The sequence below is a fragment of the Microcebus murinus genome, chromosome 4 (genome assembly GCF_040939455.1).
Source record: "Microcebus murinus isolate Inina chromosome 4, M.murinus_Inina_mat1.0, whole genome shotgun sequence".
Lineage (NCBI taxonomy): Eukaryota > Metazoa > Chordata > Mammalia > Primates > Cheirogaleidae > Microcebus > Microcebus murinus.
The window spans coordinates 101,035,571-101,063,337 of record NC_134107.1 but is presented as its reverse complement, the minus strand read 5'-3'; the positions used below and the strand labels follow the sequence as shown (position 1 = coordinate 101,063,337).

Genomic DNA, 27,767 nt, shown 5'->3' with positions numbered 1-27,767 from the left:
GAATGGAATTGCTGGAGCATACAGTAACCCTCATGTTTTACTTTTTGAGTAATTGCCGAGTTGTTTTCCAAAGTGGTTAAACCATTTCAAGTTCCCACCGGTAATGTGTAAGGGTTCCCATTTCTCTATATCCTTTTCAAAACTTGTTATTTTCTGTCTTTTTTATTATAGCCATCCTCATGGGTGTGAAGTGCTATCTCATTTACAGCCATACCACTCTGAATGTGCCCGATTTCATCTGATCTTGGAAGCTAAGCAGGGTTGGGTCTGGTTAGTACTTGGATGGGAGTCTCTACTGTTTTTGATGCGCAGATTGTCCCATATCTGGGGCTACTGATAGTCTCTGAAAGGTTACACAGATTGGCTTCTGGACCCTGTAACACAATCTCAGAAGTCTTTGACAGCATCCTTGCTTTCTAGTACAAAATGTTCTACCTTTGTCTTGTATATTTCTTGCCCCAACCTGGAATAGCCATTTATTTCCCCAAAGAGCCTTGGGTTGTTTTAGTCAGATACTCCTTGGAGACCATAATCTGGGCACTAAAGACACTTATTGCTACTGGTATGATTATTGTTTCCAGGCCTTTTCAGTGGAAAAAGTTAGAAAATACTTTTTTGTTTCTTTTTAAGAAAAAAATACATTATGAGTGCATGCTTTTGTTTCCAATTCCAATTTAAGAATACAAGGTTTTTACTTAACTTTGATTTTATATTTGTATCTCTTTTATGCTGAAAATCTTGGTCCCAATGATATTAACATAATTACTTATATACTTTATTCTGCACACTATATATTATTATACTTTCAAATATCTATACCAATATTGTGACTAACCAAATGATTATTGAAAACAATTTAAGATTCACTTGTACTTCTTCCTTGTTATTAGGATATAGAATGCTGATGTATGTAGTCAATTCTTTTTTAAAGTAACTGGAACTAATTCTTCTCTGTGTTGCAGGGATTTTTTAAAGGAATTTTAAATTTTAATTTCATTTTGTTTAATGATTATATGAAGCATTTGCAAGGTTTGAAGTTAAAGTTATAAAGCTAGGTACATTTAGAGAAATCTAATTTCCATCCCTATCTTTTCCATCTCTTCCATCTAGTGATTGCGCTAGATGTTGACAAACATTCCCCTTAATGGGGGCTCTATTATTTACATTCCCACTAGAAACACAAACATATAAAGGGTCTTTGAAATTCATGGAAAATGCTTATTATGGAAAAACTATGCATGGATTTCAAAGATTTTTGGTATCAAAATAAACTTGTACTAACTTCTTATAACATGTATCCACAGGATCTAGTTTGAGGCACTAAGAAGGGTAAGACATCAGTTTGAAAAAAGCCCTTATCAGAGCAACATGGATTCTTCTAAAATTGAAGCAAGAACAAATGCCAAATTTATGATGAAGCTTGGGTGGAAGAATGATGAAATCATTGAGGCTTTACAAAAAGTTTATGGGGACAATCCCCCAAGGAAAGCAGCAGTTTACAAAGCGATAACTAGTTTTAAGAAGGAATGAGACAATGTTGAAGATGAAGCCTGCAGCAGCAGCAGACTATCTGCATCAATTTCAGGGAAAAAAATTCATCTTGTTTGTGCCCTAATTGAAGAAGACCAACAATTAACAGCACAAACAATAGCCAACATATAGACATCTCACTTGGTTCCACTTACACAATTCTGACTAAAAAATTAAAGTTGACCAAATTTTCCACTTGATGGGTGCCAAAACCATTGTGTCCACATCAGTTGTGGACAAGACCAGAGCTTTCAATGGAAATTTCTTTTTCATTTTAAACAAGAAGTTTATTTAAACAACAAGACACTTGACTCGAAGGGAAAACTATCTAGGATTCATTTTCTATTTAGAGTAATTTATCCCTACTTAAAGACAGATTGCCCTACATGTAACAGCTACGTACAAAAAAGTTATAAAATTATCCTTGGTTTTATAATGATAAATGAAAAACATTTCATTAAAATTCTCCAATTGAACAAGGTATGCAAGGATTTTTATGTTGTTGTTTTCTGTTAAAACAATGAGAGCAAAATAACTTACTGGAATATAAAGATAAGAGCTGAATGAGCATGCCACTAATGTAGAAAGGGGGTATTTTCACAGAACCAGTATTTTTCCCCATCCCATCTCCACTTGATGTCAATCAAAACACACCATTGGCCATTTAGTTAAAAAAAAAAGCAATACACTTGTGCACATAAACCAGTTACTTTATGTACAATAAAGGAATGGGGAAGGGGAAAATGAAAGAATAGAGAAAACTATACTGTAGTAGTCAGGATGTGGTGGAACCAAATTGCAGCTTTCTAATTGATAATGTAATCTTGGTCTGTAACAACAGAGTTTTGGAGTATAGTAGAAGGTTCCCTCTTTAGTAGACATCTCCTATCTCCTGTTGGAACACATCAATTGTATCTTCGTCCTCCATTTCCAACTGTGCAGGTGTGTCTGTTTCATTGATTGGCTGCCCAGCAAATCGGAATCTGATCTGCCTCATTGACAAACCCTGTCGTTCACAATAAGCTTTCATTAGTTTACTAAGTGGTGTGTGCCTCTTAATCTTAAACTGCACCACAGAGCCATCCTGTCCCACCACCTTCAAATTAATGTGATCGTTGTTCTCAGTCTTGACTCCTTCCTTAGGCTTTTCGTTGGCCATGGCGAGTGCTGGAGACTCCTCAGCTGCCGCTTCACAAAAGAGGTACCAGGTCCACACCGAACGAGCACACAAGCACCACCAGGAGCAGCAGAAGGTCAATGGAAATTTTAAACAAGCAGGATTGAGATCCCAAAGCATTTCTTCCAAGACTTGTAACATGGTTTTACCTGTACAATCCTATAGACAAAACACAATCAAAGCAAAGGCTACCAAGAAGGGGGCGTGTCCAGTCAAAGCAAAAGCAGATTGGCCCAGAGCAAAGGTCAGGGCAACAGTATTTTTGGATGCTCCAGACATTTTGTTTGTTAACTTTCTGAAGGATCAAAGAATGATAACATCTGCTTATTATGAGAGTTTTTTCAAAAAGTTAGCCAAAGCTTTAGAACAAAAATGCTCAGGAAAGCTTCACCAGAGAGTCCTTCTCCATCACAACAATACTCTGCTCATTCCTCTCATCAAAAATTGCCCAAACACATCTACCTAAAAGAACAAAAGTCACTCTATGAAAAAGACACCTGCACTCAAATGTTTATAGCAGCACAATTCACAATTGCAAAGATGTGGAAACAACTGAAGTGCCCATCAATACATGAGTGGATTAATAAAATGTGGTATGTATACCATGGAGTACTATTCAGCTATAAGAAACAATGTTGATATAGCACCTCTTGTATTTCCCTGGATAGAGCTGGAACCCATTCTATTAAGTGAAGTATCCCAAGAATGGAAAAATAAGCACCACATGTACTCACCAGCAAATTGGTATTAACTGATCAACATCTAAGTGGACACATAGGAATAACATCTATCAGATGGTGGGGGGGAGGGGATGGGTATATATATATATATATATACATAATGAGTGTGATGTGCACCAACTGGGGGATGGACACACTTGAAGCTCTGACTCGAGGGAGGTGGGGGGGCATGGATAATATACATAACCTCAATATTTGTACCCCCACAGTATGCTGAAATAAATTAAAAAATAATTTTTTTTAAAATTGCCCAAACAAGGTCAATTTTTCTAGAGTTTCCATGAGAAATCATTAGGTATCCACTTTATAATCCTGATTAGGCTCCTTCTGACTTTTTTTTGTTTCCAAATCTTAAAAGATCTGCAAAGGGCATCTGTTTTTCTTCAGTTAATAAGTAAAAGAGACAGCAGTGTTATGGTTAAATTCTCAGGACCCTCTGTTCTTTAAGGATGAACTAAATGGCTGGTATCATCACTTACAGAGATACCTTGAACTTGCTGGAGCTTATGTTGAGAAATAAAGTTTCTAGTGTTTATTTTTATCTTTTAATTCCATCCTATCAACTTTTTGACATCCCATCAACTTTTTGACATCCCCTCATATGAGAATGGTTGTGAGGTTTTTTTTGTTGTTGTTTCTTTCTTTTTTTTTTTTGAGACAGAGTCTCACTTTGTTGCCCAGGCTAGAGTGAGTGCCGTGGCGTCAGCCTAGCTCACGGCAACCTCAATCTCCTGGGCTCAAGTGATCTGCCTGCCTCAGCCTCCCAAGTAGCTGGGACTACAGGCATGCGCCACCATGCCCGGCTAATTTTTTTCCATGTAGTTTTAGTTGGGCAGTTAATTTCTTTCTATTTTTAGTAGAGATGGGGTCTCACTCTTGCTCAGGCTGGTTTTGAACTCCTGACCTTGAGCGATCCTCCCACCTTGGCCTCCCAGAGTGCTTGGATTACAGGTGGAGCGTGGTTGTTTTCATATAAACTTGTTAACAAACCATGTTGTGAAATTATTAGATTTTTACCAATATGATAGATAAGAGATACTATTTTAACATAGTTGTAATTTTCCATTTCTTTCATTATGAGTATCTTTTCACATCTTTAAGAACAATCAGCCTTATTTTTACTTGTTTTTTTGTGTGTGTAATCATATTAATTTTTTTCTTCTTAATTTTCAGAAGATTTTTATACATTAGAGATTTAGATTTAATTCTTTGTGATATAAGTTGCAAGTGTTTTTTTTCCAATTTGTCATTTGCTTTTACTTTTTATTTTTTGCCATGAAAAGGCATTTATTTTTATATAGTCAAAGTTATAAATCATTTTCCCTCTCTCTTGCTTCTGGATTTTGAGTCATTATTAGGGAAGTTTATCTTACTGTCAGGTTATAAAGCTATTAATCTGTTTTCTTGTAGTATTTCTATGATTCCAGTTTATACATTTAAATCTTGCATCCATTTGGATCTTATTTCTGGTTTATGATCTGAGCAATTGATCCAATTTTAACTTTTTATATATAGTTATCCAGTTAGGAAAAAGTTGATCTTTTCCCATTGATTTGAGTTGCTACCTTTGTTATATACTAATTTTTATTTTAGAGCATCAATATTGAAACATATTCCTATAATTGTTACTGGGATTATTATGAAATGAGGCAGTAAAGTTCATTTGAAGTCTTGAGTTCCACTAAGTTTTTCTGTAAAGTTTTTAATAGCAGTCCCTTTGTGCCCTGTTTGTTTTAAAATGAAAATTCTGCACCTCTAATTATCCGGATGTTCTCAGGAAATAAATCCAATGGCTTGGAGACCGCTATCTAAAACTAGTACAGGGAGGATGAATCTAAGGTGGTGGAGAAAATGCTACAAATGTTACATACTTCCTACGTATCTAACACTAGACCTGTATTATCATATCTCATTTAATCCTCATATTAATCCTGAGTGGGGAGGGTTGATATCGCCCTTTTGTAGATGAGGAAACTGAGGCTACAAGAGGGTATTCTATGAATGAAACTGTCTAACCCAATTTGGGAATAAGGAATTAAGAGGAAGCAAAAGAAAGAGCATCTCCTCATTTTAAATAGCATATCTATTTATTTGCTTTTTGTTTGTCTCCTGCAAAGGGGGATAACTCAATTTGAGAATCTGGTCCAAATTACTGAGATTTACTAGTCTCTCTCAAACCACAGTTGAGGTCACAGAGTTCCATTTTTTTTCTAAAGGGATTTTTTAATTTTCTAAAAATAGTACCCTTCTACAAATGAAGAACTAATTCAAAGAGGGGTCCTGTGTTAATTAAAAGCTATGACCTATTGTTTCATGGAGTTGAAGAAGACCTGGAAGAATTACTTTCTCTTTTTAAATGTCAATACAAGATGTTCCCACAAAGTTAGATTTCTCTAGAATTAGGCAAGATATCTTTTAAAAAATAAACTGTGAAGCATTTGGGGAGGATATAAGAGGCTTCTACTGCCTTAGTTTTACTTCACTTTTATATGGAAACAAGACACAGCAGAAAATGTAGGAAAAGATTAACATATTTCAACAGGTCTAGAGTAATGACCAGTGATGACAAATTTGTTCATGAATGCATTCCAGGAGGGAAGAGGGCTTCTCTCTTGGAAGGTGTTACATTGTAAAAATAGAACTGTATTTCATCTAGATCAAAACCCCATTATATAAATATAGCAAATTACCATGACTTCAACCAGGGGAAGTAACAGGAGATTATGTTGTTGGGTTGAATTAGTGGACTCATTAATGATCAGCAATTCAAACCACCTTCTTCATCTACAGGGAGATTCGCTACTTGATGGGTGCTAAGTGTGTTGGGTAGTGTAATTTTTTTTCCTCTGTTATTTTTACCTAATGATAGATGGTACAGTTGGTGCTTGGAGCCAGAACATTTTGGTTTGGGTTTTTTTGAATAATTTGAGAGAAAAGAATATAAGTATCCTTTTGACTTAGTTCCCAGAAGGTTAGACTAAGAACCTATACTAAGGTTATACTAAGAACTATAGCTATTTCTCAGATTTCTCTTTGGCTCCACCTTGCAATGAGCAAGAAGTGAGTGTGAAATGCTTTTCGAGGGATTTACGTTAAATGTAAGGGAAGAAGCAAGATCCTGCCTTCATCTCTTTGGGATCGGGGGACCAAGGGTCTAATTCCAATCATTTTACTAATTAGTTGTGTGGTCTTTAATGGCTGATTAAACCTCTCTGGGCCTCTGTTTCTTCATCAAGAAAACAAAAGAATTGGCCCAGATCAATGTTTCCCAAATTGTGTTTCTTAGAACGATAGTTTTTCCATAAAACAACTGCTTTATAATTTAAAAGTGTTCAATTTGAGAGTTAAAAGTAATTGAAAACCCAATTCACCTGGCTTAAATAATAGTGTGGGATTTTGGTCTCACTTAACAAGAAGTTCTGAAATATTCAGAGTTTAACAAAATCATTAAGGACTCAAGTTTGCTCTGTCTCTTTGCTATGGCATCCTCACCATAGTAGCCCAGATCCCTTGGTGAGGATAAAATGGCTATGACAGTTCCGGGCATCATTTGCATTTATGACAACATTTTGTGGGAAGGAGGATATTTTCGTTTTCAGTGTCTGTTTTTATCCTTAAATTTTTTTTTTCTGGAAGCCCACTAGGAACTTCCACTTGTGTCTGGATGGCCAACATTGTTTCTTGTGGTCATGCCTAAATTGACCACTAGCAAGGGGAATGGGGCCACCATGACTGGCTGAAATCAATCATGATTTCTCTTTTTGCCTCGGGATGATGCCCACCTCCCCCGAAGCACATGACTACACAGTGTGGCGAGGATGCTAGAACAAAATTACAGGTCCATTAGAAAAGAGGAAGAAGTTGGCAAATGGATAAGTCAGTTTGAGCCGCGTTGTGTTAAATAAAACTAAACAGATTCCGTTAGGAGATGACTCTTCAGAGCCTTTGCTATGCTAATATGCATTACCTCAAACTTATTTGATTCCAGAAAACTTTCTTGTTTCTTCACAGAACACCTATTAACATTCCTAGGACACCAGCATTCCTCAAAATACATTTTAGGAAATGCTTGAGATGAACTCTAAAATCCATCCTAATTATAATATTCTATGATTATCTATAAAGCTAGATTCAGATTTGTTGGGATGCAAGAAATCTATAAATACAACTATTGTATTGGTCAAGGTCTCTGGAGGAAACAGATGATAGACTCAAATTGGGCAATTTAGTATATTTTATAAATGAACTAGATACAAAGCTTTAGGGGAACCACAAAAGATAGTGCAGGGTCCCTCTAGGCCTGATGAGGTGAAGGAAGTAAGTAGATTCCAGAATGAGAGATGGTTCTGCTTCACCAGAATTGTGACCTCCACTTGGATGCAGTTAGTCCCTGGCAACCTTAGACAGCAGGTGTTCCCTGCTCCCTGCTGGAACTGTACATTCCCCAGCTGGATGCCAGAGAGAGGGCAAAGGAGCCCACTGATGTAGCCCAAGGCATCAGTCTCCTGGGGCACACATCAGGTAGAAAAGGGTGGAGAGCCTGGAGGGATAAATGAAAGGTATCAGACAGCCACCCAACATCTCATGTCATCTTAAATATCTCCTTGGAGTCATCTTAATATAGCAGTTGAAAAGGCACAGCATTGGATTCAGACAGAACCGGATCAGCCTCTGGGTTCTACCCTCAACTGATTATACAATCTTGGCAGTCTAAACTGTTTTGTAGGGTTGAGAGCATCTCTTATGTGACAAATGTGCATTATAATACCTAATACCTTGCAAAACTGTTATGAGTTAAATGAGAATACCCATAAAAAATGTCTGCCTCATTGCTGGTCCTCTGTAAATATCATTTTTCTTTTTTATGTCTTCCCTCTGCCATTTGCTGAATATAAATTGAGAAACTACCATGGGCTAGGCACTGTGCAAATTAGATGTTCATTGACCACAAAAAGTGTTTGGCCAGTGTATTTAGGGTACAGTTTCATGCCAAGTAGGACTAGATGACACATAAGTCCTTATGCCTCCAAGAAACTGTGAACACTTTACAATGATCACTGGGACACTATGGTCACCTTAAAGATAATATTTATAACTCAAATGTGCTTTGAAAATTTTTGGTTTGTGCTATATCAGGATTCCTCAACCTGTTGGAATCGCTCAGGGAGCTTTTAGAAAATACAGATTCCAAAACTCCACCTCAGGTCTACTGAGACCAATACTTGAGAGCAAACCTGGGAATCTCTGTTTCATGGAATCCTTTTGGATGATTCTAGCAATCGGCTCTCCATGTTACTGAAATGCTGGCACAATGGTTTAGCCTCTTGCATAAAAGCAACTGGAGAAATGGAAGCAGCCACATCCTTTGGGAGGATTAACTTGCAAACATAAATTCCAAGTAGGCCAATGCAGCAGCAAGGTTTAATCAACCATGACAAGCATATCTGATGTGAATGTTTACAGAATACTAAAGGCTTGGTGAATGTGTTTTCTGACTCTGAACTGCTATGGAACTATAAATGACATGCCTAATGTTGATGTGTTTGCACGTTAAAACTCTCTTAGAAAGCAGGACATCTGGCTCATTCCCCTTTTAACTCCGTTACTTCCCCTCTCTTGCTGAACAATTCAGTCCTAAAGTCGTTAGGTGGGGCATAGCAAAGCAAGGTGTCAGCCATGGGGTTGGCAGGGAAGCTGTGGGGGCCAGAGGGGGATGTCAGAGCCAGAGCCTGGGGAGGAGGCAGGGGCCCTCAGAGGGCTGCCCAGCACTTGGTGTGGGTGAGAAGAGTCACACGGAGCAGTGTGTGTGTGTGTGTGTGTGTGTGTGTGTGTGCTGAGGGCTGCCGCACAGTGGGTCGGCCTGGTGTAGGGTGTCAGAGCCCAGGCTTGGCGAGGAGATCACCCACATGGTGGGGGCTGGAAGGGGAGCACAGGATGGGAGTCAGAGCCTAAGCAGGCAGAGAAGGACATCCTCAAGGAGAATGGAATGGTAGCAAAGATGGGAGATCAGTTACATACCCAGAGGATTGGTTAAAAAAAGAAGTAAATAGGGCCGGGCGTGGTGGCTCACGCCTGTAATCCTAGCACTTTGGGAGGCTGAGGCGGGCGGATTGCTCAAGGTCAGGAGTTCAAAACCAGCCTGAGTGAGACCCCGTCTCTACCAAAAATAGAAATAAATTAATTGACCAACTAAAAATATATATACAAAAAGTTAGCCGGGCATGGTGGCGCATGCCTGTAGTCCCAGCTACTCGGGAGGCTGAGGCAGTAGGATCGCTGAGCCCCGGAGATTGAGGTTGCTGTGAGCCAGGCTGACGCCACGGCACTCACTCTAGCCTGGGCAACAAAGTGAGACTCTGTCTCAAAAAAAAAAAAAAAAAAAAAAGAAGTAAATATATTAAGGATGATGAAAGTCATGTTTCTCAGAGCCCGGAGTTACAGAAAGGGAGCAATCTCAAATAAACTCATGGTTTTCAATAGCTATATTTAAATATATACAGGCATATACACATTATATACATATACACATAAATTGTCATATATTCCCTAGCTCTGTCCACCGAGAGGACTTGAGAATGATGACACCATGAAAGTAATGAGTACACTTAGCACCTGGATCTGGGCTTCTATAATAAATACCATTTTCCACTAAATGGAACCAGGGATCCTTGGAAAAATGGCCAATTTCAGGGTTGAGACAGGAAAAGTTTAAGATGAGCCTGAAATATCTTGTTTGAGAAAGCAAGAAAGTGCTCCAAGCTTAGAGAGCACATGTCAAAAGGACATAGAAGCCAGTTTCCACAATTAGATCATCAAATTAGTAATAGATCAATTTGATAGTGACAGATTTGAATCCATTGAATAACAGAGAAAACTATACAGGGATATATATATATATATATATATATATATATATATATACCATACAGCTATAAATAAATAAACCAATAACTTGAAAGTTTGATGAGGAACAGGATATTTGAAGTCTTAAAGCAACTCCCCACAAAGTTCAGGGGCAGACACTACCTTAATCAAGTGTTCAAAGTGAACATTATCAATAACGGGATAAATAAAATGCAATGATATAAACATAACGTTGATCCTGTGATAGTGCCCTGAAAGTTGCATAACTTGAGTCTAATCACAAGAAAACATCAGACAAAGCCAAACTGAGGGACACTGCAACATAATTCATCTGTAATCTTCAAAAATATCCAGGTGATGAAAGTAAAGCCAAGATTAAGGAACTGTTCCAAACCGAATGAGACTAAATTGAAGTGTGAATCTGAATTGGATCCTTTGGGACAATTGGTACAACTGGAAAAACTGGAATGGAGTCTGAGGACTATTAGTAGAAAGATAACAACGTTAATTTCCTGATTTTGGTGGTTGCATTGTGGTTATAGATGAGAGTGTCCTTGTTTGTAAGAAATGCATACTACAATGGGCATCATGTCAACTTACTCTCAAACAATTCAGTAGGAAAAGTGTTTTGTGCTATCTTTACACTCTTCTATAATTTTGTGATTGTTCAAAAAATTTTGTCAAGAGAAAAAAATCGGCACAGCTGGATCTGGCCCCTGTAACAAATTGCAAACTCATAATGTGTGTGTGTGTGTGTGTGTGTGTGTGTTTGCTATTTTAGAATTGGTTTATTAGGATTCAAACAATGAGAAATTCACCACATAAATGCCAGAATTTGCTATATATCTTAAATAAACTTATAGAAAGGCTGGGCATGGTGGCACAGGCCTGTAATCCCAGCACTCCAGGAGGCCAAACTAGGAGGATAGCTGGAACCCAGGAGTTGGAGGTTGCAATGAGTTAGGATGACACCATTGCACTCTAGCAGAGGCAACAGAGTAAAACTGTGCCTCAAAAAAAAAAAAAAAAAAAGAAGAGGAACCATTGTTCTATTAAAAATAATTAATATTACAGAACACGTTCTTTAAAAAATGACAAAAAAAATTTTTAAAAAAAGACATGCCATATGTTACTTTCATATGTGAAAACAGGAAGTATAACTTAGAATACAACCACTAGAATAACAAATATATATTCTGCTCTTTATTAAAGAGTGTTTAAAAACCATCTATTAGGCCAATAATCAGTGAATTAAACTCAGCATTTTCTTTTGTACATGTTTTTGTAATGGAATGTCCAGGTCAAAACTCTGTCTAAAAGGTAGCTCTCATGACTTAGCAAGAAAATCCGAGAAATTCTAATCTTTGGGCCAACTTTAAGCTAACTCCTTATGCCTTGAGCATGAATGCTGGGGCCTTCCTGTCCATCGGACTCATTCATTATTATGCACCACTTCTGCCTGACCTGGTAAGTGCTGGTTACATCTTCTTAGTCTGTCTTGAAACTAACCTCCTCAGTTCAGGGAGCTGAAGGAGCTGCCCCAGGTCACATGACTCAGAAGCTGCAGACCCCCAGCTCACCTCCACCCACTGGCCCCTCCAGGACAGCAGTGGTCAGCGAGCGGGGTCTTATGGGCTAACTCTACTCCGTGTGCATTTATTTCTCTCATACCCCCAGGCTACAGTGCTCAATGCATGCTCAGAGTCATTTGAAACATGTACAAATAAGGGGCTGACATTGAACAACCACAACAACAACAAAAAGAAAGTAGCCTCCTGGGATCAGAGATCTTTAGGTACTTTCATCCCACAATTCTTTATTTGGTGACCAGAGGAAAGATTTAAAAAAAAAAAAATTTTTTTTTTTTTTTTTTTTTTTTAATAAAGCAGTTCCACTAGAGCCAAGTATCTAAAAAATTCCTGTTCCCTTTGAGGTAAGATGTTAGCCGGTCACACTGACCCTGATCCTCAAGGTTTAGTAGAATCTTCCTGCTCTGAAGTAGTGTCAGAAATAATAGGTTCTTTCTTGCTTTCTTCCTTTTAGCAACGAGCTTTATGGGCGGGGTTTGGTCCTCATGTTGTCGCGCTGGCTCTGGCACAGATTATCATCTGAGGACCCCGTCTCTCGTGGCACACTGGGGACGTCTTCCATGGCACAGTCATTATGCTCTTCCCCACGGGCTGCCCTGAAACCACATTTTCTACCGCAGAGAGCACTACACAATGCTCTCTGGTATATGAGTCTGCTTTCCTTTCAATTCTGAACGTTGCGCATTTTCCTTCCCCTTTGTTTTTGCATCTGAGTACAACTTGGTGATGTAGTTTATGCAACGCTTAGGGCGGGAAGCTGAAAGAAAAACGTGTTGAAGATGAATATTTATGTTGAACAACATTGCACCTGTTTACTTGAAACACCTTGATTGGACCTCATATTTTTACTTTTTACGTCCAATGTTTAAATGTATTTTTCTTTTTCTTTTTTTAATTTTAAAATTTTCTTCTTCTTTTTTTTTTTGTTTCAGATGACCCTGGTGAAGCTATTTCCAATGTTAATGTCTTTAAAAATCTAAAATTCACGGATGCATGTAAATGATCTGAGAGAGCATTGTTATACTCTAATTTTTAAAAAGTCTTGCTACCTAAACAATATACTAATAAACCTGAAATAAAATAGACAGACATTTCTGCTATAAAATAGCATAGGTGTTGCTGAAAACAACATATCGCCTTAACAAAATTGCACACTAAAAATAACAGGGATTAAAGGAAAGATCGGGTCTGGACAGAGCCTATGCAACTCCGTACAAAGAGACTGGAGAAGGCCCCGGAGAATATTTTTTAAATGTGCAAAAAAAATACAGTTAAAATGCTGGATTGGAGGGTACTGAGACAAGGAGGGTGAAGGTGGAGGTCTGAGTCCAGGAGAAAGTAAAACCTCCTGTGAGCACTGGCAAACCTCTGGGGATATACCTTTCTAGGGAGGCAGCCCCTGAGTTTAGGTACTCATTTTGAATGTTATTAAAGTTGAATTCCAAGGGCTTCTGCTTATTCAGTAGCTGAGCTGAGGGCTTTTCTTTTCCTGCCAGAAATCATAATTCTACCCGCCACTGTTTTGGTTCCCCTTGCCTAGGAAAAATGGCATAGGAAGTGACCCGACATAGACATTATAGTGACATCATCCTCTAGCTGCCAGGTGAGTTTGAGATGGCTGATGCCACAGAAACACGAGCTGCAACACACCAGACCGTATGCAGTTCACACACATTTCCCCTCCCACCCCTAGCTTTCCAGTCAATTCACTTGTGTTCCTCCCCCTGCCGGGACATCTGTTCTTTCTTCCCATTTCACACTCTCAAAACCAAAAAAAGGCAGAAGTGTCATAGGCAAGCTTGTTACAGAGACCTCAATCAAACATAAAATCGAGCTACCAGCTCACTGCATTTCCTGCAACTCCTGGCAGGTACAATAAATTAATTTGCATGGAAGGAATAAAATGGCTGGAAGGTATAAGATTCCAGCTCTTCTGTAGCCCTAGCTCCAGCCTCCTTTCTGAATCTTCATCAAGAGTACACGCACGTGGGTGTACACACACATGCACCCCCCCACACACAATCTCCTTCCCATTTAGATTCTTTTCATTTTCTTTACATATTTTGTCTGAGGAATTGTGATGAAGTCATCCAAAAGACATGACACATTTCTGCTTGGATTGGTTAAGGCCGTATTCATTCATTCAATACAGACTGATCGAACACTCCATCGGGGCCAGGCCCTGTGCCAGGATCTGAAGGCATAGTGTGAATCCCATTACTCACCACTGAAGAGGTACCGTGGTAGCTAAACCAAAACAACGCAAAATACAATATGGTGTGGAAGTGCTTCACTGATAAAGGTGTACATGGGCTACTCTGGGGCACACGAGGGGCATGAGGTCCTGGGTGTCCCTGTATGTGATGGCAAAGAGTCAGGGATGGCTTCCCAAAGGGGTATACTTTTCACTACATAAACTTAACTGCTACTGCTTCTTCTTTAAGATGAACTTCCTTAAGCTCTACAAGATGATTTATGAGATTGACTTTCTAGTACTAAACATCAAGCTTGGATTTTTTCCCCTTCGTTTTTAAAGGCAACTAATTAATTGTGATGACTAATTTTTTTTTTTTTTTTGAGATAGAGTCTCACTTTGTTGCCCGGGCTAGAGTGCCGTGGCATCAGCCTAGCTCACAGCAACCTCAAACTCCTGGGCTCAAGCGATCCTCATGCCTCAGCCTCCCAAGTAGCTGGGACTATAGGCATGTGCCACCATGCCCGGCTAATTTTTTCTGTATATTTTAGTTGGCCAATTCATTTCTTTCTATTTTTTTAGTAGAGATGGGGGTCTCGCTCTTGCTCAGGCTGGTTTCGAACTCCTGACCTTGAACGATCCATCCGCCTCGGCCTCCTAGAGTGATAGTATTAAAGGCGTGAGCCAACGCGCCCAGCCTGTGATGGTTACTTTTAAGTGTCAACTTAACTGGATTAAGGGATACCTGGAAACCTGGTAAAGCATTATTTTGGTGTGTGTTTGTGAGGGCGATTCCAGAAATCAGCATGTGAGCCTGAGTGGACTAGGTGGGGGAGATCCACCCTCAATGTGGGCAGGCACCACCCAATCGGCTGCAGAACCAGAGAGAACAAAAACAGAGACAAGGCGAATGTGTTAATTGATCTACTGGAGCTGGGGTACACACTTCATTTCCTGTCCTTGGACAGCAAAACTCTAGGATTCCTGGATTTACATCAATGGCTCCCCCCAAATTCCCTCTCCCTGTCCCCTGAGTTCTCAGGCCAGAGGCCTTGGCCTGGGCTTCCCATTGGCTTCCCAGTTCTGGGGCCTTTAGACTTGAACCGAGCCAGGCTACTGGCATCCCAAGTCCCCAGTTTGCAGACAGACCTCTTGTTGTGGGATTTAGCCTCCATAATTGCATGAGCCAATTTCCCTAATAAATCCCCTTTCATATGTGTGTGTGTGTGTGTGTGCGCACGTATACACACACATACATGTACATATACACTTACATATACATATATCCTGTTGGTTCTGTCTCTCTGGAGAACCCTGACTAATACATTAATGAACCTTGGTTTTCAAATCTCAGGTCACACAACTGACTTACTTTGGCCATTTTTCTCTTGGGATGATGTTTCTTCATTATTTGACCTCGATCTGTAACTTTCTAGTGTGTTTTCTGAAATTTCATTTTCTGCAAGAAAAGAAAATTAAGTTACTAATTTGTCATGCCACAGACATGTAGAAATGTATGCTTGAATAAGATGATACTGTCACTGTATGCTAGGAGACTTATTGTGCCCTTCCCATACTTCAGTCCTCATTCGTTTCAACACATAGTGTTTTCGTCTTTGCTATGGTTCCTGTAAGCCCTATGCTAGGCACTATGAGTCCTGGAAGTCAAATGACCACAGATTAGAACCAAGTGTTGTCTTTCAGAAAGGAATAATTGATGATGACACATCAGTGGAGAGATTTTGAAACAATGCTATGTCATTGGCCTAGTGTGTCGCAGCAGCTGAAAAGTCAGACCTTGTCTCTAGGTCTGTGTATAATGAGGATATTACCCCTCTGAATACCTAGAGAGACTGATTTTAAACTAGCACAGGTGATACTTTTAAAAGAGTCAGAACTATTCAAAGATGCAGTGTTTTGCCTTAGGACATAAGGAGTCCTCTGTCACCGGAGGTATGTGAGCCTCATATGGCTAGATCAGCACTGCCCAATAGCACTACAATGTAAGCCACCCGTGTCATTGAAAATATCCTGGTAGCCACATACAAAAAGCAAAAAGAAGAAGGTGAAATTAATTTAATAACATGTTTTAATTAATACATCTAAGTTATTATTATTCAATATATTCTTTTGTGTATATGTATATGTGTGTGTAGAGTGTTCAAAATGGGATGTGTATCTTATCTTTACAGCACATCCCAGTAGGGACCGGCCACATGTCAGGTCCTCAATAGCCATCTTGCGGCTGATTTACTGGACAGCACAGGGCTAGATAATCACTCAGAATTAAGGAGGGGATTTGATCCCGACACATGTTTATGGAATGAATTGAGTAGATGGTCATTCTGGATAACTTCTTAGGTTCCTTCCAGCTCTGATATATGTTGAGTCTATGTATTTTAATAAGTATCTTCTATGCTAGCTAAATAATATTTTTTGTTTACAATGATAACTTTTTAATCAGAATGCTTAAAACAATGACTTAAAAACAATGCTTAAAACAATATTGTGGTTGAGTGAAGCTGAGTGCATTCTTGTAAAGCAGGAATGGGACCAAAACAGTCTATTATGTTCAACCTCTGACTGGCCACCACTAGAATATGAACTCCCTGGGAACAGGGACATGGGCTGTCTTGTTGACAGATATGTCATGTCCCCAGTGTCTGCAACAGTGCCTGGCACACAGAAGATGCTCAGTGAATGCTTATTGAATGAACGGATGAATTAGCTCTCCATTTCGTATCCTTTCGTGACCAGAAGCTTCTATAATTTAATACCAATTCCCAGAGCTACTCCAGTGCCAGTTGGTTTTGCACCCTCTCACTACATCCCTGGAGATTCATAGCCTGCGTTTACTAGAAAACTAACAATTGCTTATTTGAATGACTTACCAAATAGATCGTGCATTTAACAAAAAAAGTTTTAATTGACAGAATTTTCCCGGCCAATTGTTTTGGCATCTTCCAGCCTCCACCGGGTTCTCCGGCCACTCACCCTTTTTCCACGTCACATGTGCTTTCCGCAGCTTCATTATGAACAGCTGGACTATGATGAAGAGTATGAAAATGAGGAAGGACACCAGAGTAAGCAGCAGGATGCCACTTTTCTTCCTTGTCAATTCCATATACTGAGGATTGGCTTCTATAAGGAAGAGTGAAAGGACTTTAGATACTCTGGGTTTTTTCAGTCACCGAGGAATACATACAATACGTCCACAGTGTAGTGTGGGCTAACACACAGCCCAGATGAAGAGATGAGGAAGAGCTTACCCTCGAAGGCAGTTAAAGGTTAAAGTCGTATGTTCATTGTCTGAAAACAAGCAAAACAAGCAAACAGGCACACAAACAAACAAAGCAACTCCATGGGATGATTTGAAAAAGTTTTTAAAGTTACATAGACATTGCACTAGTTATTTTTCACTTCTAGAGAAAGCGTATGAGAAAATTGACTTAAGTTATAGTCGAGGGATTCAAGTTAGCTGTAAGGAATGAACTTCTAGCTAAGTGTAGTTAAGTAGCAAGAAAGGTCGTTAAAAAGCTTGGGAAGCTATCTAAATAAAATGAAAATTCATTTATCCTGGTTAATGTGGCCCTGTGTGAAGGCATTTGGGGCTAAAGTAGATAAGTTCTTAAAAGTCTTTCTAACATAGAATTCTGATCCTATGATCTGTAGTTTTGTGGTTTAAAAGTCCTGTTCCCCTTATCTCAATCAACAAGTAATTAAGAAGTGCCAGCTATGTGTAGAACAGCACGCTTAGAGCTGCTGAAGACACAAATCCCTATGCTTTAGGGCAAGAGTCCTCAAACTTTTTAAACAGTGGGCCAGTTCACTGTCCCTCAGACCGTTGGGGGGCCCTTGGAGAGTGCGGCGCACATTCCACACATGCGCACTGTGGGCCTGGGACGAGTTGGCTGCTAAGCAGGACAGGCAGCGGTGGCAAAAACACCTGGCGGGCCAGATAAATGTCCTCAGCAGGCCACATGTGGCCTGCGGGCCATAGTTTGAGGACGCCTGCTTTAGAGGCTGGTTCTCTACATACGTAAATAAATTAATAAAAACAAACAACTGTATGATATCTTTATGCCAAATTCCAGATCAATATGTATTTATATCACAGTATTATGTTCAGGGATTCAAAGGCAAGAGTGGTCTCTGAGGGCCAAGTTGGTCAGAAAAGTTTTTAGTGAAGATATTGGCCTTGGCCAGGCGCGGAGGCTCACGCCTGTAATCCTAGCACTCTGGAAGGCCGAGGCAGGAGGATCGCTCAAGGTCAGGAGTTCAAAACCAGCCTGAGCAAGAGTGAGACCTCATCTGTACTAAAAATAGAAAGAAATTAATTGACAAACTAAAAATATATACAGAAAAAATTAGCAGGGCATGGTGGTGCATGCCTGTAGTCTCAGCTACTGGGGTGGCTGAGGCAGGAGGATTGCTTGATCCCAGGAGTTTGAGGTTGCTGTGAACTAGGCTGACGCCAAGGCACTCTAACCTGGGCAACAGAGTGAGACTCTGTCTCAAAATTAAATTAAAATAAAATAAAATAAAAATTAAGAAGTAGGACTAGGGAGAGGAGTGACGAGATCTCTTTTTCCACTGGGGAAGTTAGAATAAACAGGTCAGGGAATTGAAAGAGGATGATATTTTCAAAGAAAAATATGTGTCTTGTAGACACTTTATAGATACAGGATTGCAAGGGAGGTAGTAGACTGCTCCTTTTGGGGTGTCTGGGGCTCACACTGTATACAGAGTGCAAAGGGGTGTTTTGACAGTAGAATGCCAAAAACGAAACAGAAGAGGAGAAACTAAAATGACAACACTTCATGCAGGAGATGATGAAGGCCTAGATTGGAGATGGCAATGATAATGGACACAATATCTGAAAGAAAAGACTCCAAAGTCCTTGAAAACTGATTGACTTTATATGTGTGTGTGTGTGCGTGCATGTATTTATACACACAGGAGTGAAAGATAACACTGAGGTTTGGACCCTGTGTGATACTTTGGACAAGCTGATTTTTGTGGAAGAAGGTGCTGTTTGGTCTTTAGTGATGTTGTTTGAGTTTGAGGAGATGGCAGAAAATTTGGCTAGAGATATGTATAAAATGGAGTGAAACTGGCACCACTAACACGCAGGAGAAATGTTCTGGAAATACAGGTATAGAAATCTTTTGCCTAGTGACAACAGAAACAATCTTGGGGATGTGTAAACTTTTTAAGAATTAAGGAAAGAACAAAAGATGGAGAAGTAAAATCGGAAGAATATTCACATTGAAGAAGTCAGAGGAGGAAGTGGAGTTAGCCAATGGATAAAGAGAAGCAGTGGCTAGCAAGAAACAACAGCACCAGGCAAAGCATGTCAAGAAGCCAGGAGGCAACTCGATCGAGAAGGGATGAGGGAATGAGTAACCTAACCCATCATGTCGTCAAGGGCAGAAACGTCAAGGAGGACTGAAAAAGGTCACTGGATTATCAATTAAGAGGTTAAAAGGTCAAGTGTTTATTCTAAACATGGTTGGTGACACTTACCAGTGGTCAAGTCAGGGTCTTGAGTGGTTTGTTCTTCCTCTTCTTTGTCCATCTCTAATGTACTAGAATCTTCCATTACTGAGACTAAGGTGAAAGAAAGTAAGACATGATAAACTCATATACCATATGTATGTGACTATATGTAACTGTATATATATTCTTCCCAAAGCATATTTGGCGACAAAATCAAATAATCCTTATTAAGAGGCAATAACAAGATCATTTTTGGACTACTGATTTCTCACAAAGAGAGTTGCAAGGGGCCAAGTTCACTTTGGCTTATGTTTTTTTAAGGTAAACATTTGTTGGACACTTACTCTATTCCAGCCCTTGAACTGAGCATTTGGTATGTATTATTTCTCACCGTACCTCTGAGAAAACAGAGGTTTAGAGTGGCTAAGTAAATTACCTAAAGTTCTGCAGCAAATAAGTGGTAGAACCAATATTTAACCTTGTTTTTTTCTAACTCTAGAACCCCAAATTTAAACCATTGTTTCATACTTTCTTCCTGAGTCAGGCCTATTAAGGAGAAGGTCTCTAGGAAGTTTCAAGATAACAACTGAACACTGAAGAATGATATTCCAATGTTTGTTTATAAAAAACTTACAGCTTAAAATGCACAAAGCACTGATTTTTATGTAGAAATATAGCCTCAGTTGTCATGCGAACCTCTGCCTGTCTCCCTTTTAAAAGTGGGATGTACTATGACATTTTCACTAGAAAAGATAAATTATAAAAACAAGAGACTGCTTTTTCAGATTTTGTTTATCTCCTCCCTCTTTTCTCTCTGCAGTCTCTGGTTTTTTAGCCCGTTGCACAGCGCCCCTATGTGGACCGTGAGGGGAATGAAGTCTCCCATTCTACTGAAAATGGGCATTATTAGCAGTAATAAAATCGTAGAGATTGAAAGCCGAAAGGAATTTTAGAAACCATATTTTAAAAATCTTATATATGAAAAGGCAGAGCATAATATTGAGTTGTTTAGTAGTGGTGCAAGCCAATTTAAAGACAACTAAATTCTAAACACGTTTACAATAATTGGATTATTAAAGCAAGTGGTGTGGCTGTTCCACTGCATAATGTTTTCAATTTCCATTGTCCCTCAAAAAAAAAAAAAAAAACCTGTATGGTACATGTTGTATTTATCAGTGTTTAAAAACCACAAACATTTACTTTTAAATATTATTCAGGATACAAATTTTTAAAAATATGATCCAATACTCAGAACTATGAACATGATAATGATCTGAAAGCACTTATTCTACCAAATGAAATTATTATAGAGACACCACATGAAGCAGAAAGAGAACATGTAGAAATTTATGCCTTTCTGGATGAGGCTGTCTTGCTTGAAGCACCATAACAAATTCATTCATTCCTTCATACTGCATTTTCTGAACACCTGCTATTATTGCCAGATACTCTGCTAGGCAAAATACACAGTTAAATTAAATACATGATCATTGCCCTGAATTAGCTATCTATTGGGTTCACTGTCTCAAAACTGGATTTACAATCCAGGCTCTCTAATTTCTTCTGCATTTATAGTTCAATCTCATCGTCAACAACGACCTAAATTCTTGACAACCAAGTAATCGATGTGCCTTCAAAGGTGATTTTGCTATTCAATGACAACACCAAGTCTCCAGCTTCTGTTTCTTTGCTGTTGGCTGTTATCTGTGTTTTGTGGTTGGTCTGCTTTAGACAGGTAAACAAAGAAATGAGGCTCCCTGTAAATGAATTCAACCTTGTCCTTTACCTAGGTGGAAATTCAAATGTCAAATCGTGTGTGTATGTGTGTGTGTGTACATACATATCTCAAGCAAAATGGCAATGAACTTGCAAGGTTTTCTGTTACCCCAGAGCCCATCCCACTAAGCAAGTACTCCTGACATGCCTCTACTCTAGGGCACCGCAAAGCTGGAGCCAGCTGAAGGGGGCCTGTATGGTCTTATTCAAAGTGAAAATAAAAATATTCTTAAAACTTATAATTAGAAAAGTGACCTTCCCAAGGAGGTATGGTTTTTTTTAATAAAGGCTTAATGGTTTCGGCACTTACCAGTACTAGTGGGCTGCTGAGAGTCTTGAGAGGATAGAGAGCTTCTCTCCAGAGCATCTGAAACTGTCTCTTCATCAGTAACTAGGAAAGGAGAAAAACAAAATTCTGCAACTACGGAGAGCAATTTTACCCACATTGTGTTCCGTAAAGGAGATTGGAGAATGTATTTGGCTGCTATCTGCTTGTAGAGGTTGTGCAGAAACCCCAGAACTGTGTGTTCTGCAGCTTTTGCTCTGGGTTTAAATCTGTATCCTGCTGATTGCCCATCTGCTAACCTGCCTGGCTTAAAAGGACAGCATGCTGGACCTCTGTGTAGCGGCAGCAGTAGGCAGAGGGTATTCACCGTCTCTGTGTGTATCCATCCATCCATCCATCCGTCTATCCATCCATCCCTCTATCTACCCATCCATATATCTATCTACCTATTCATTAGTTAGATGGCTTTGGAATCAGCCTCAGTCTGGGTCAAATTCCAGTGTTGCTATTTGTTTGCTCCTGGGTGAGTTGGACAAGATGCCTAATCTCTCTGATGTTCAGGTTTCTTTTTCTTATCAGCAAAATGGAGCTACCAAAAGCATTTACCTCTTGGAGTGTTCTGTGAGAATTAATAAATTCATTCATATAACATGTTTAGTATAATGCCTGGCTATTAAGCACAATGCTCAAGGTTATTATATAATATTTTTTGAAAAGCTTAGGAATGTTTACAGAGGTTCAACTTAGTATAGGTTTCATCAGTCAAAGAACAGGCCCACATCCAGGGAGTATGTGACAACTGTACCTGTCAATTTACAAACATTGATACTGACATAGCAAGTGGGTATTGTCTTTATGAAATTTGTGGGTACTTCTCAGTGTTTATTTTTTTTTTATTATTTTTTTTATTTATTTATTTTTTTGAGACAGAGTCTCACTTTGTTGCCCTGGCTAGAGTGAGTGCCCTGGCGTCAGCTTAGCTCACAGCAACCTCAAACTCCTGGGCTCAAGTGATCCTCCTGCCTCAGCCTCCCAAGTAGCTGGGACTACAGGCATGCATCACCATGCCCAGCTAATTTTTTGTATATATATTTTTAGTTGGTCAATTAATTTCTTTCTATTTTTAGTAGAGACGGGGTCTCGCTCAGGCTGGTTTTGAACTCCTGACCTCAGCAATCCGCCCGCCTCGGCCTTCCAGAGTGCTAGGATTACAGGCGTGAGCCACCACACCCAGCCTCAGTGTTTATTTAATGAAAGAATTTTCTGTGCTTTTGAAATTCATTTCTTTCTTTCTTTCTTTCTTTCTTTCTTTCTTTCTTTCTTTCTTTCTTTCTTTCTTTCTTTCTTTCTTTCTTTCTTTCTTTCTTTTTTTTTTTTGAGACAGAGTCTCACTCTGTTGCCTAGGCTAGAGTGCCGTGGCGTCAGCCTAGCTCACAGCAACCTCAAACTCCTGGGCTCAAGTGATCCTACTGCCTCAGCCTCCCAAGTAGCTGGGACTACAGGCATTCGCCACCATGCCTGGCTAATTTTTTCTATATATTTTTAGTTGTTCAGCTAATTTCTTTCTATTTTTAGTAGAGACAGGGTCTTGTTCTTGCTCAGGCTGGTCTCAAACCCTTGAGCTCAAACGATCCCCCGCCACCTCGGCCGCCCAGAATGCTAGGATTACAGGCGTGAGCCACCACGCCCAGCCAAAATTCATTTTATTAATCAAACATTTAGGGCCAGGCGCCGTGGCTCATGCTTGTAATCCTAGCACTCTGGGAGGCTGAGGCGGGTGGATTGCTCGAGGTCAGGAGTTCGAAACCAGCCCGAGCAAGAGCGAGACCCCCGTCTCTACTATAAATATAAAGAAATTAATTGGCCAACTAATATATATACAAAAAATTAGCTGGGCATGGTGGCACATGCCTGTAGTCCCAGCTACTCGGGAGGCTGAGGCAGGAGGATCGCTTGAGCCCAGGAGTTTGAGGTTGCTGTCAGCTAGGCTGACGCCACGGCACTCACTCTAGCCTGGGCAACAAAGCGAGACTCTGTCTCAAAAAAAAAAAAAAAAAAAATTAAATTTTTTTGAAAAGTATAAAGATATCTGAATTGTGTATAAGAGCTCTGAGAAGAGGAAGAAGAGCTACTAGGAAACACTAGATAAATAGTAGTATGGATTATTATATAAGGCTAAAATGAGCTTTGTGATCACAAAGATGCCAGAGAAAATTGAAGAAAGAGGAGAGCTACTGGCAATGAAAAGATGGAAATACTAGAAAGCTACTCAAATAGAAGTACTAGAAATAAATTATAAGAATATAACATGGGAAATGTTGGTGACACATAGAATAAAATTTATCAATAGTAACTAAAATCTTCTAATATAGTGTATGTGAATCCAGATAATTATGTTTATGTACAAAACAAGTTTTATCTACATATTTTAAAACTATAGGTTTATTTGTACTTAGGTTTAACTATAGGTTTATTTATATTGTGATTATTCATAAAAGTTATAAAAATATTATTTATATTATATTTTAAAACTATGTAGGTTTATAGTTTTATTTGTACTTAGGTTTATTCTCTCAATTAATGAACTGATAAATAGTTGCATTTAGATCAAATGTTGTCTTGATTAGGTGGAAACTAGTGCACAATGATTTATCTTCCTAGTTGGTCAGAATGTTGTAGATCTCTGTTATCCAATATGATATCCACTAGCTACAATGACTATTTAAATTTAAATTAATTAAAACTAAATAATATTAAAAATTTAGTACCTCAGTTGCACTAGCCACATTTCAAGTTAGAATTTTGAATAACTTGTATCCACCACTGTGAGTTTGTCAGCTTCCAAATACTTAAATACTTCTAATGAGATCAATGATTATATTAATACATGTGATTTTGATTCTGAAATATGTCAACATTTGAAAGATCGATAGAACTCAGTGATTCAGTATTTTCCAAATGACCAAGGCATGATGTTACAAAAATCATGCCTTCGTAAAAGTTCCATTCTAAGTGCAAGATAATTCAATGGGTGTTAATGTCACAGAGTATGAAAAGTTCATTGATATGGTTCCAGGGTCTATAGCAGCAAAGCTTTACGGAACTAACTCTTGTTGAGTTCTGGTGTAACATCAAAGAAGAATATCCACAATTATCTGAAAGGATTATTAAAATGCTTTTCCCTTTTCTAACTCTATATTTGTGTGAGGTTGAATTCTTTCCAGGCAAAACAACATTTTGCAAGATATTGAATGCAAAAGTTATAAGAACCTAATGGTTTTCTATTAAGCCAGACATTCAAGAGATTTTCATAATGTAAAACCATGCCATTTTGCTCACTAATCTTTTCAGTGTCACAAAATATAGAATTTTTTTCATAAAAATATTGCATTTCTTTTAACATGTAGTAGATTTATTATTTTAAAAATAAATTAATAAATATGTATTTTTAAATCTCAGTTTTAATTTTTAATAAGTAAATATTGACAGACATAATTCACATAAGAGTTCTTTAAGGTTTTCAATCATTTTTAAGAGTGTAGACGAGTCCCAAAATCAAAAAGTTTAAAAACTGCTATTCATTTTTCAAAAAATCCCATCTCCAAATAAGTACTAGAGAAATAAGTTTCCATATTTGGAATACTAAAAAGATGAAATAAGTAATTCCAAAGATAGTCTAATCTATTTCTATTGCTCTATTCTTTTTCTCCAAGCATCGAACTGTGTGTTTTTTGAAGGAAGGCCCTTCTTCCCACAGGAACCCCCCAGACATGTGGCTGGCAGGATCCTCATTTTGCCTGGGTCCTACTGTGCAGACAGCGTACAGATGGAAGGAGTCAGGGCCCTCACTTGTAAATGTGCATCCTCAGCTAGTAAATTTTTTAAATTAGTTGGATGAACAAAAGGTTTGTAACATCTGTATGTCAGTGCAGTAGCTCGCCAAAGGAAAAAGGTAATGAACAAACAGAAGCCACCAACAGCTGATACTGTTGCCTGCCTCTTTGGACCCTGGCTGGAGATCTGGCAGTGGGTGCTAGATAGTCAAAAGTTAGATCACCAAAAAAAGTCAAGCCTTAACCTATTATTAGAAACATTTATAGCTACGATTGTGAGTCAGGGAGAGTTATAGCCACAAAGGAGGAGAAGCTACCATTTCCCCCTCCGTAGTGACTTTTGTAGATGGCTTGAACAATTTGCTGAAAAGTGAAAACGTACTTTTTTCAACATTGTCGTTCTCTTGTTCAAGACTCTGAGTGTCTCTGGGAAGCATTTAGGGAGACAGCCTCACCCCCAAACGCTCCGATTCTGCCGATGGAGGTGGAGGCGAGGAATGGGGAACGAACCACAAAGAGGTGGGTTCCTTTGTGGTGTGTTCCCCAGCCCAGACAGGGCAGCTGCACTGCCGTGAGTCTTCGAAGGCAGCTTCCGCAATAACTGCTTTTGGTTTGGTGAGAAAGTGACCCGTGGAAAGCACGTGGTCGTCAGAGGGGACTTGTCAACCGCAGCCACAGCCCCCAAAGGGCAGCACGGCAGCTTTCCCACAGCACGGCTCTCCTAAGCAAGCTTGCCTTGCACCATCGGCTACTTACTCCATTTGACAAAAGAGTTTTTTCAACAAATGCATCATCGTCCGACAGTTTTCTCTTTCGCTTATGTGAGTGATTCCTTGTACTTTAGGAATCTCTTTTTACACTGAGAAATACCTTGCAAAACAGTGAAGCTCAGAGTCCTGCTAATTACAGACTTGTGATTCGTGTGACTTCTTAGAGGATGCCTCTTGGCTCGAAGAGTTTAAAATTATTTCTTGGACTTTAAAGGAAGGAATCATAGAACAGAGATTCTGAGAATAGAGGCCACTTCTCTTCACATTTAATATTTGGTGCTTTAAATGGTGTTCTACTAAGAACATTTAACATGGTTAAGCTAAAATCTTCAAAACAGTCATAATAAAATGAACCTAAAGAGTAATCATATCTTAATGTAACTGTGTGCCTGTTTTATATTAACATGAAATGATATTGACAAGTTTAAATTTATTTTAGTTAACATTGTCTCACTTGGGGTCAAGTACAAAGAGGCAGTATGACTCATATGATTGCTCCAAAACCCACAACTGCAATAAAACTATTTAAAGTCAAATTATGTTAGCTGTTGTTATAAAAAGCAAGCATATGGCAATCTGCTAGGCTTTCTGCACAATTAAGGTTCTTCTGAACATTAGAATAGTTGAAACCCTGTCACACAGCTAGAGAAATGTCAATCATTATACACATTTGCTATTAAGAAGAGCTTTATTGACAGTAATCTCACTCTGAAGAACTTTGCCCACTCCATTTAATTTTGTTTGATAGTGCAATATTAGAGTACATTAAAAGTGATGAAAGACAATCATTTGCTCTTACCGAAATCTTCAAACTGGAAGGGTTCTACCAGTTTTCTCCCTGGTAGGCCTTTGTGTCGGATAATGCAATTCACCGTTGAATTTTTGCTGTACGTGTGGACTGTGAGTGTGCTGGTAGTATTGCATTTCTTCCCATCAGTTTCAAATTCATGGTGGGTTTCACCTGTGTAGTGATTTAAAGAGATGTATGTGGTTATTCAACAGGCTCAGTTCTATTAGAGACCAATGGCCTTGACTTCATGGCAAACAGATTTCTAACCTCATTCTAATCTCAGCCAGCTGCCTTGTATATGCTTGGCTCTGGTCCCAAAGCCAAGTAGGTGAGCAAGAGTGGATAAGTTTCTACAAACTCTTCACTATTGGGGGGAAAAATATCAAAGCTTATACAAGATGAACATCCTGATGTTATTGTGGAACACAAAGACCCAAGAGCTTACTTAGGTTGTAAAAACAGGTGAAGTAAATAAGAAGTCTTATAATGAAGTAGAATTGGCACTGGACTGGGAATCATCTTTTCTCTCTAGAACTCCACTGAGCTTTCAGTTTTCTCAACTGTAAAGGGTCCCCTGCAGCTCTAAGAATGGTGATTATATAGACATTGAAGTTAACATCTGTTGAAATGTAAGCAAATTATAAATAGTTCCCAAAGATCACAGTTAATTAGTTGTCTTGTTTCAAAGGCTCCAAGTTTAGATTCTTCGTTATCAGAAT

At 38.9% G+C, this 27,767-nt stretch overlaps 2 protein-coding genes across 2 annotated transcripts in view; both read right to left on the bottom strand.

The window, feature by feature from the left end:
* Nucleotides 1-2,016: 2,016 nt before the first annotated feature.
* LOC105885152 (small ubiquitin-related modifier 2-like) lies at nucleotides 2,017-2,777 on the bottom strand. The gene has a single exon (XM_076001327.1). It carries the CDS (start codon nucleotides 2,687-2,689, stop codon nucleotides 2,402-2,404), a length of 288 nt encoding a protein of 95 aa, XP_075857442.1. The 5' UTR covers nucleotides 2,690-2,777; the 3' UTR covers nucleotides 2,017-2,401.
* Nucleotides 2,778-12,107: 9,330 nt separating this feature from the next.
* CRTAM (cytotoxic and regulatory T cell molecule) overlaps nucleotides 12,108-27,767 on the bottom strand; it is a 33,031-nt gene continuing 17,371 nt past the window's right edge. The window contains exons 5-10 of the mRNA XM_076002597.1: nucleotides 27,058-27,219; nucleotides 21,680-21,760; nucleotides 19,621-19,704; nucleotides 17,089-17,235; nucleotides 15,467-15,553; nucleotides 12,108-12,657 (exon numbers count right to left, since the gene is read on the bottom strand). Coding sequence (XP_075858712.1) covers nucleotides 12,527-12,657; nucleotides 15,467-15,553; nucleotides 17,089-17,235; nucleotides 19,621-19,704; nucleotides 21,680-21,760; nucleotides 27,058-27,219 — 692 coding nt within the window. The 3' untranslated portion in view covers nucleotides 12,108-12,526. The remainder of the gene's footprint in view (nucleotides 12,658-15,466; nucleotides 15,554-17,088; nucleotides 17,236-19,620; nucleotides 19,705-21,679; nucleotides 21,761-27,057; nucleotides 27,220-27,767) is intronic.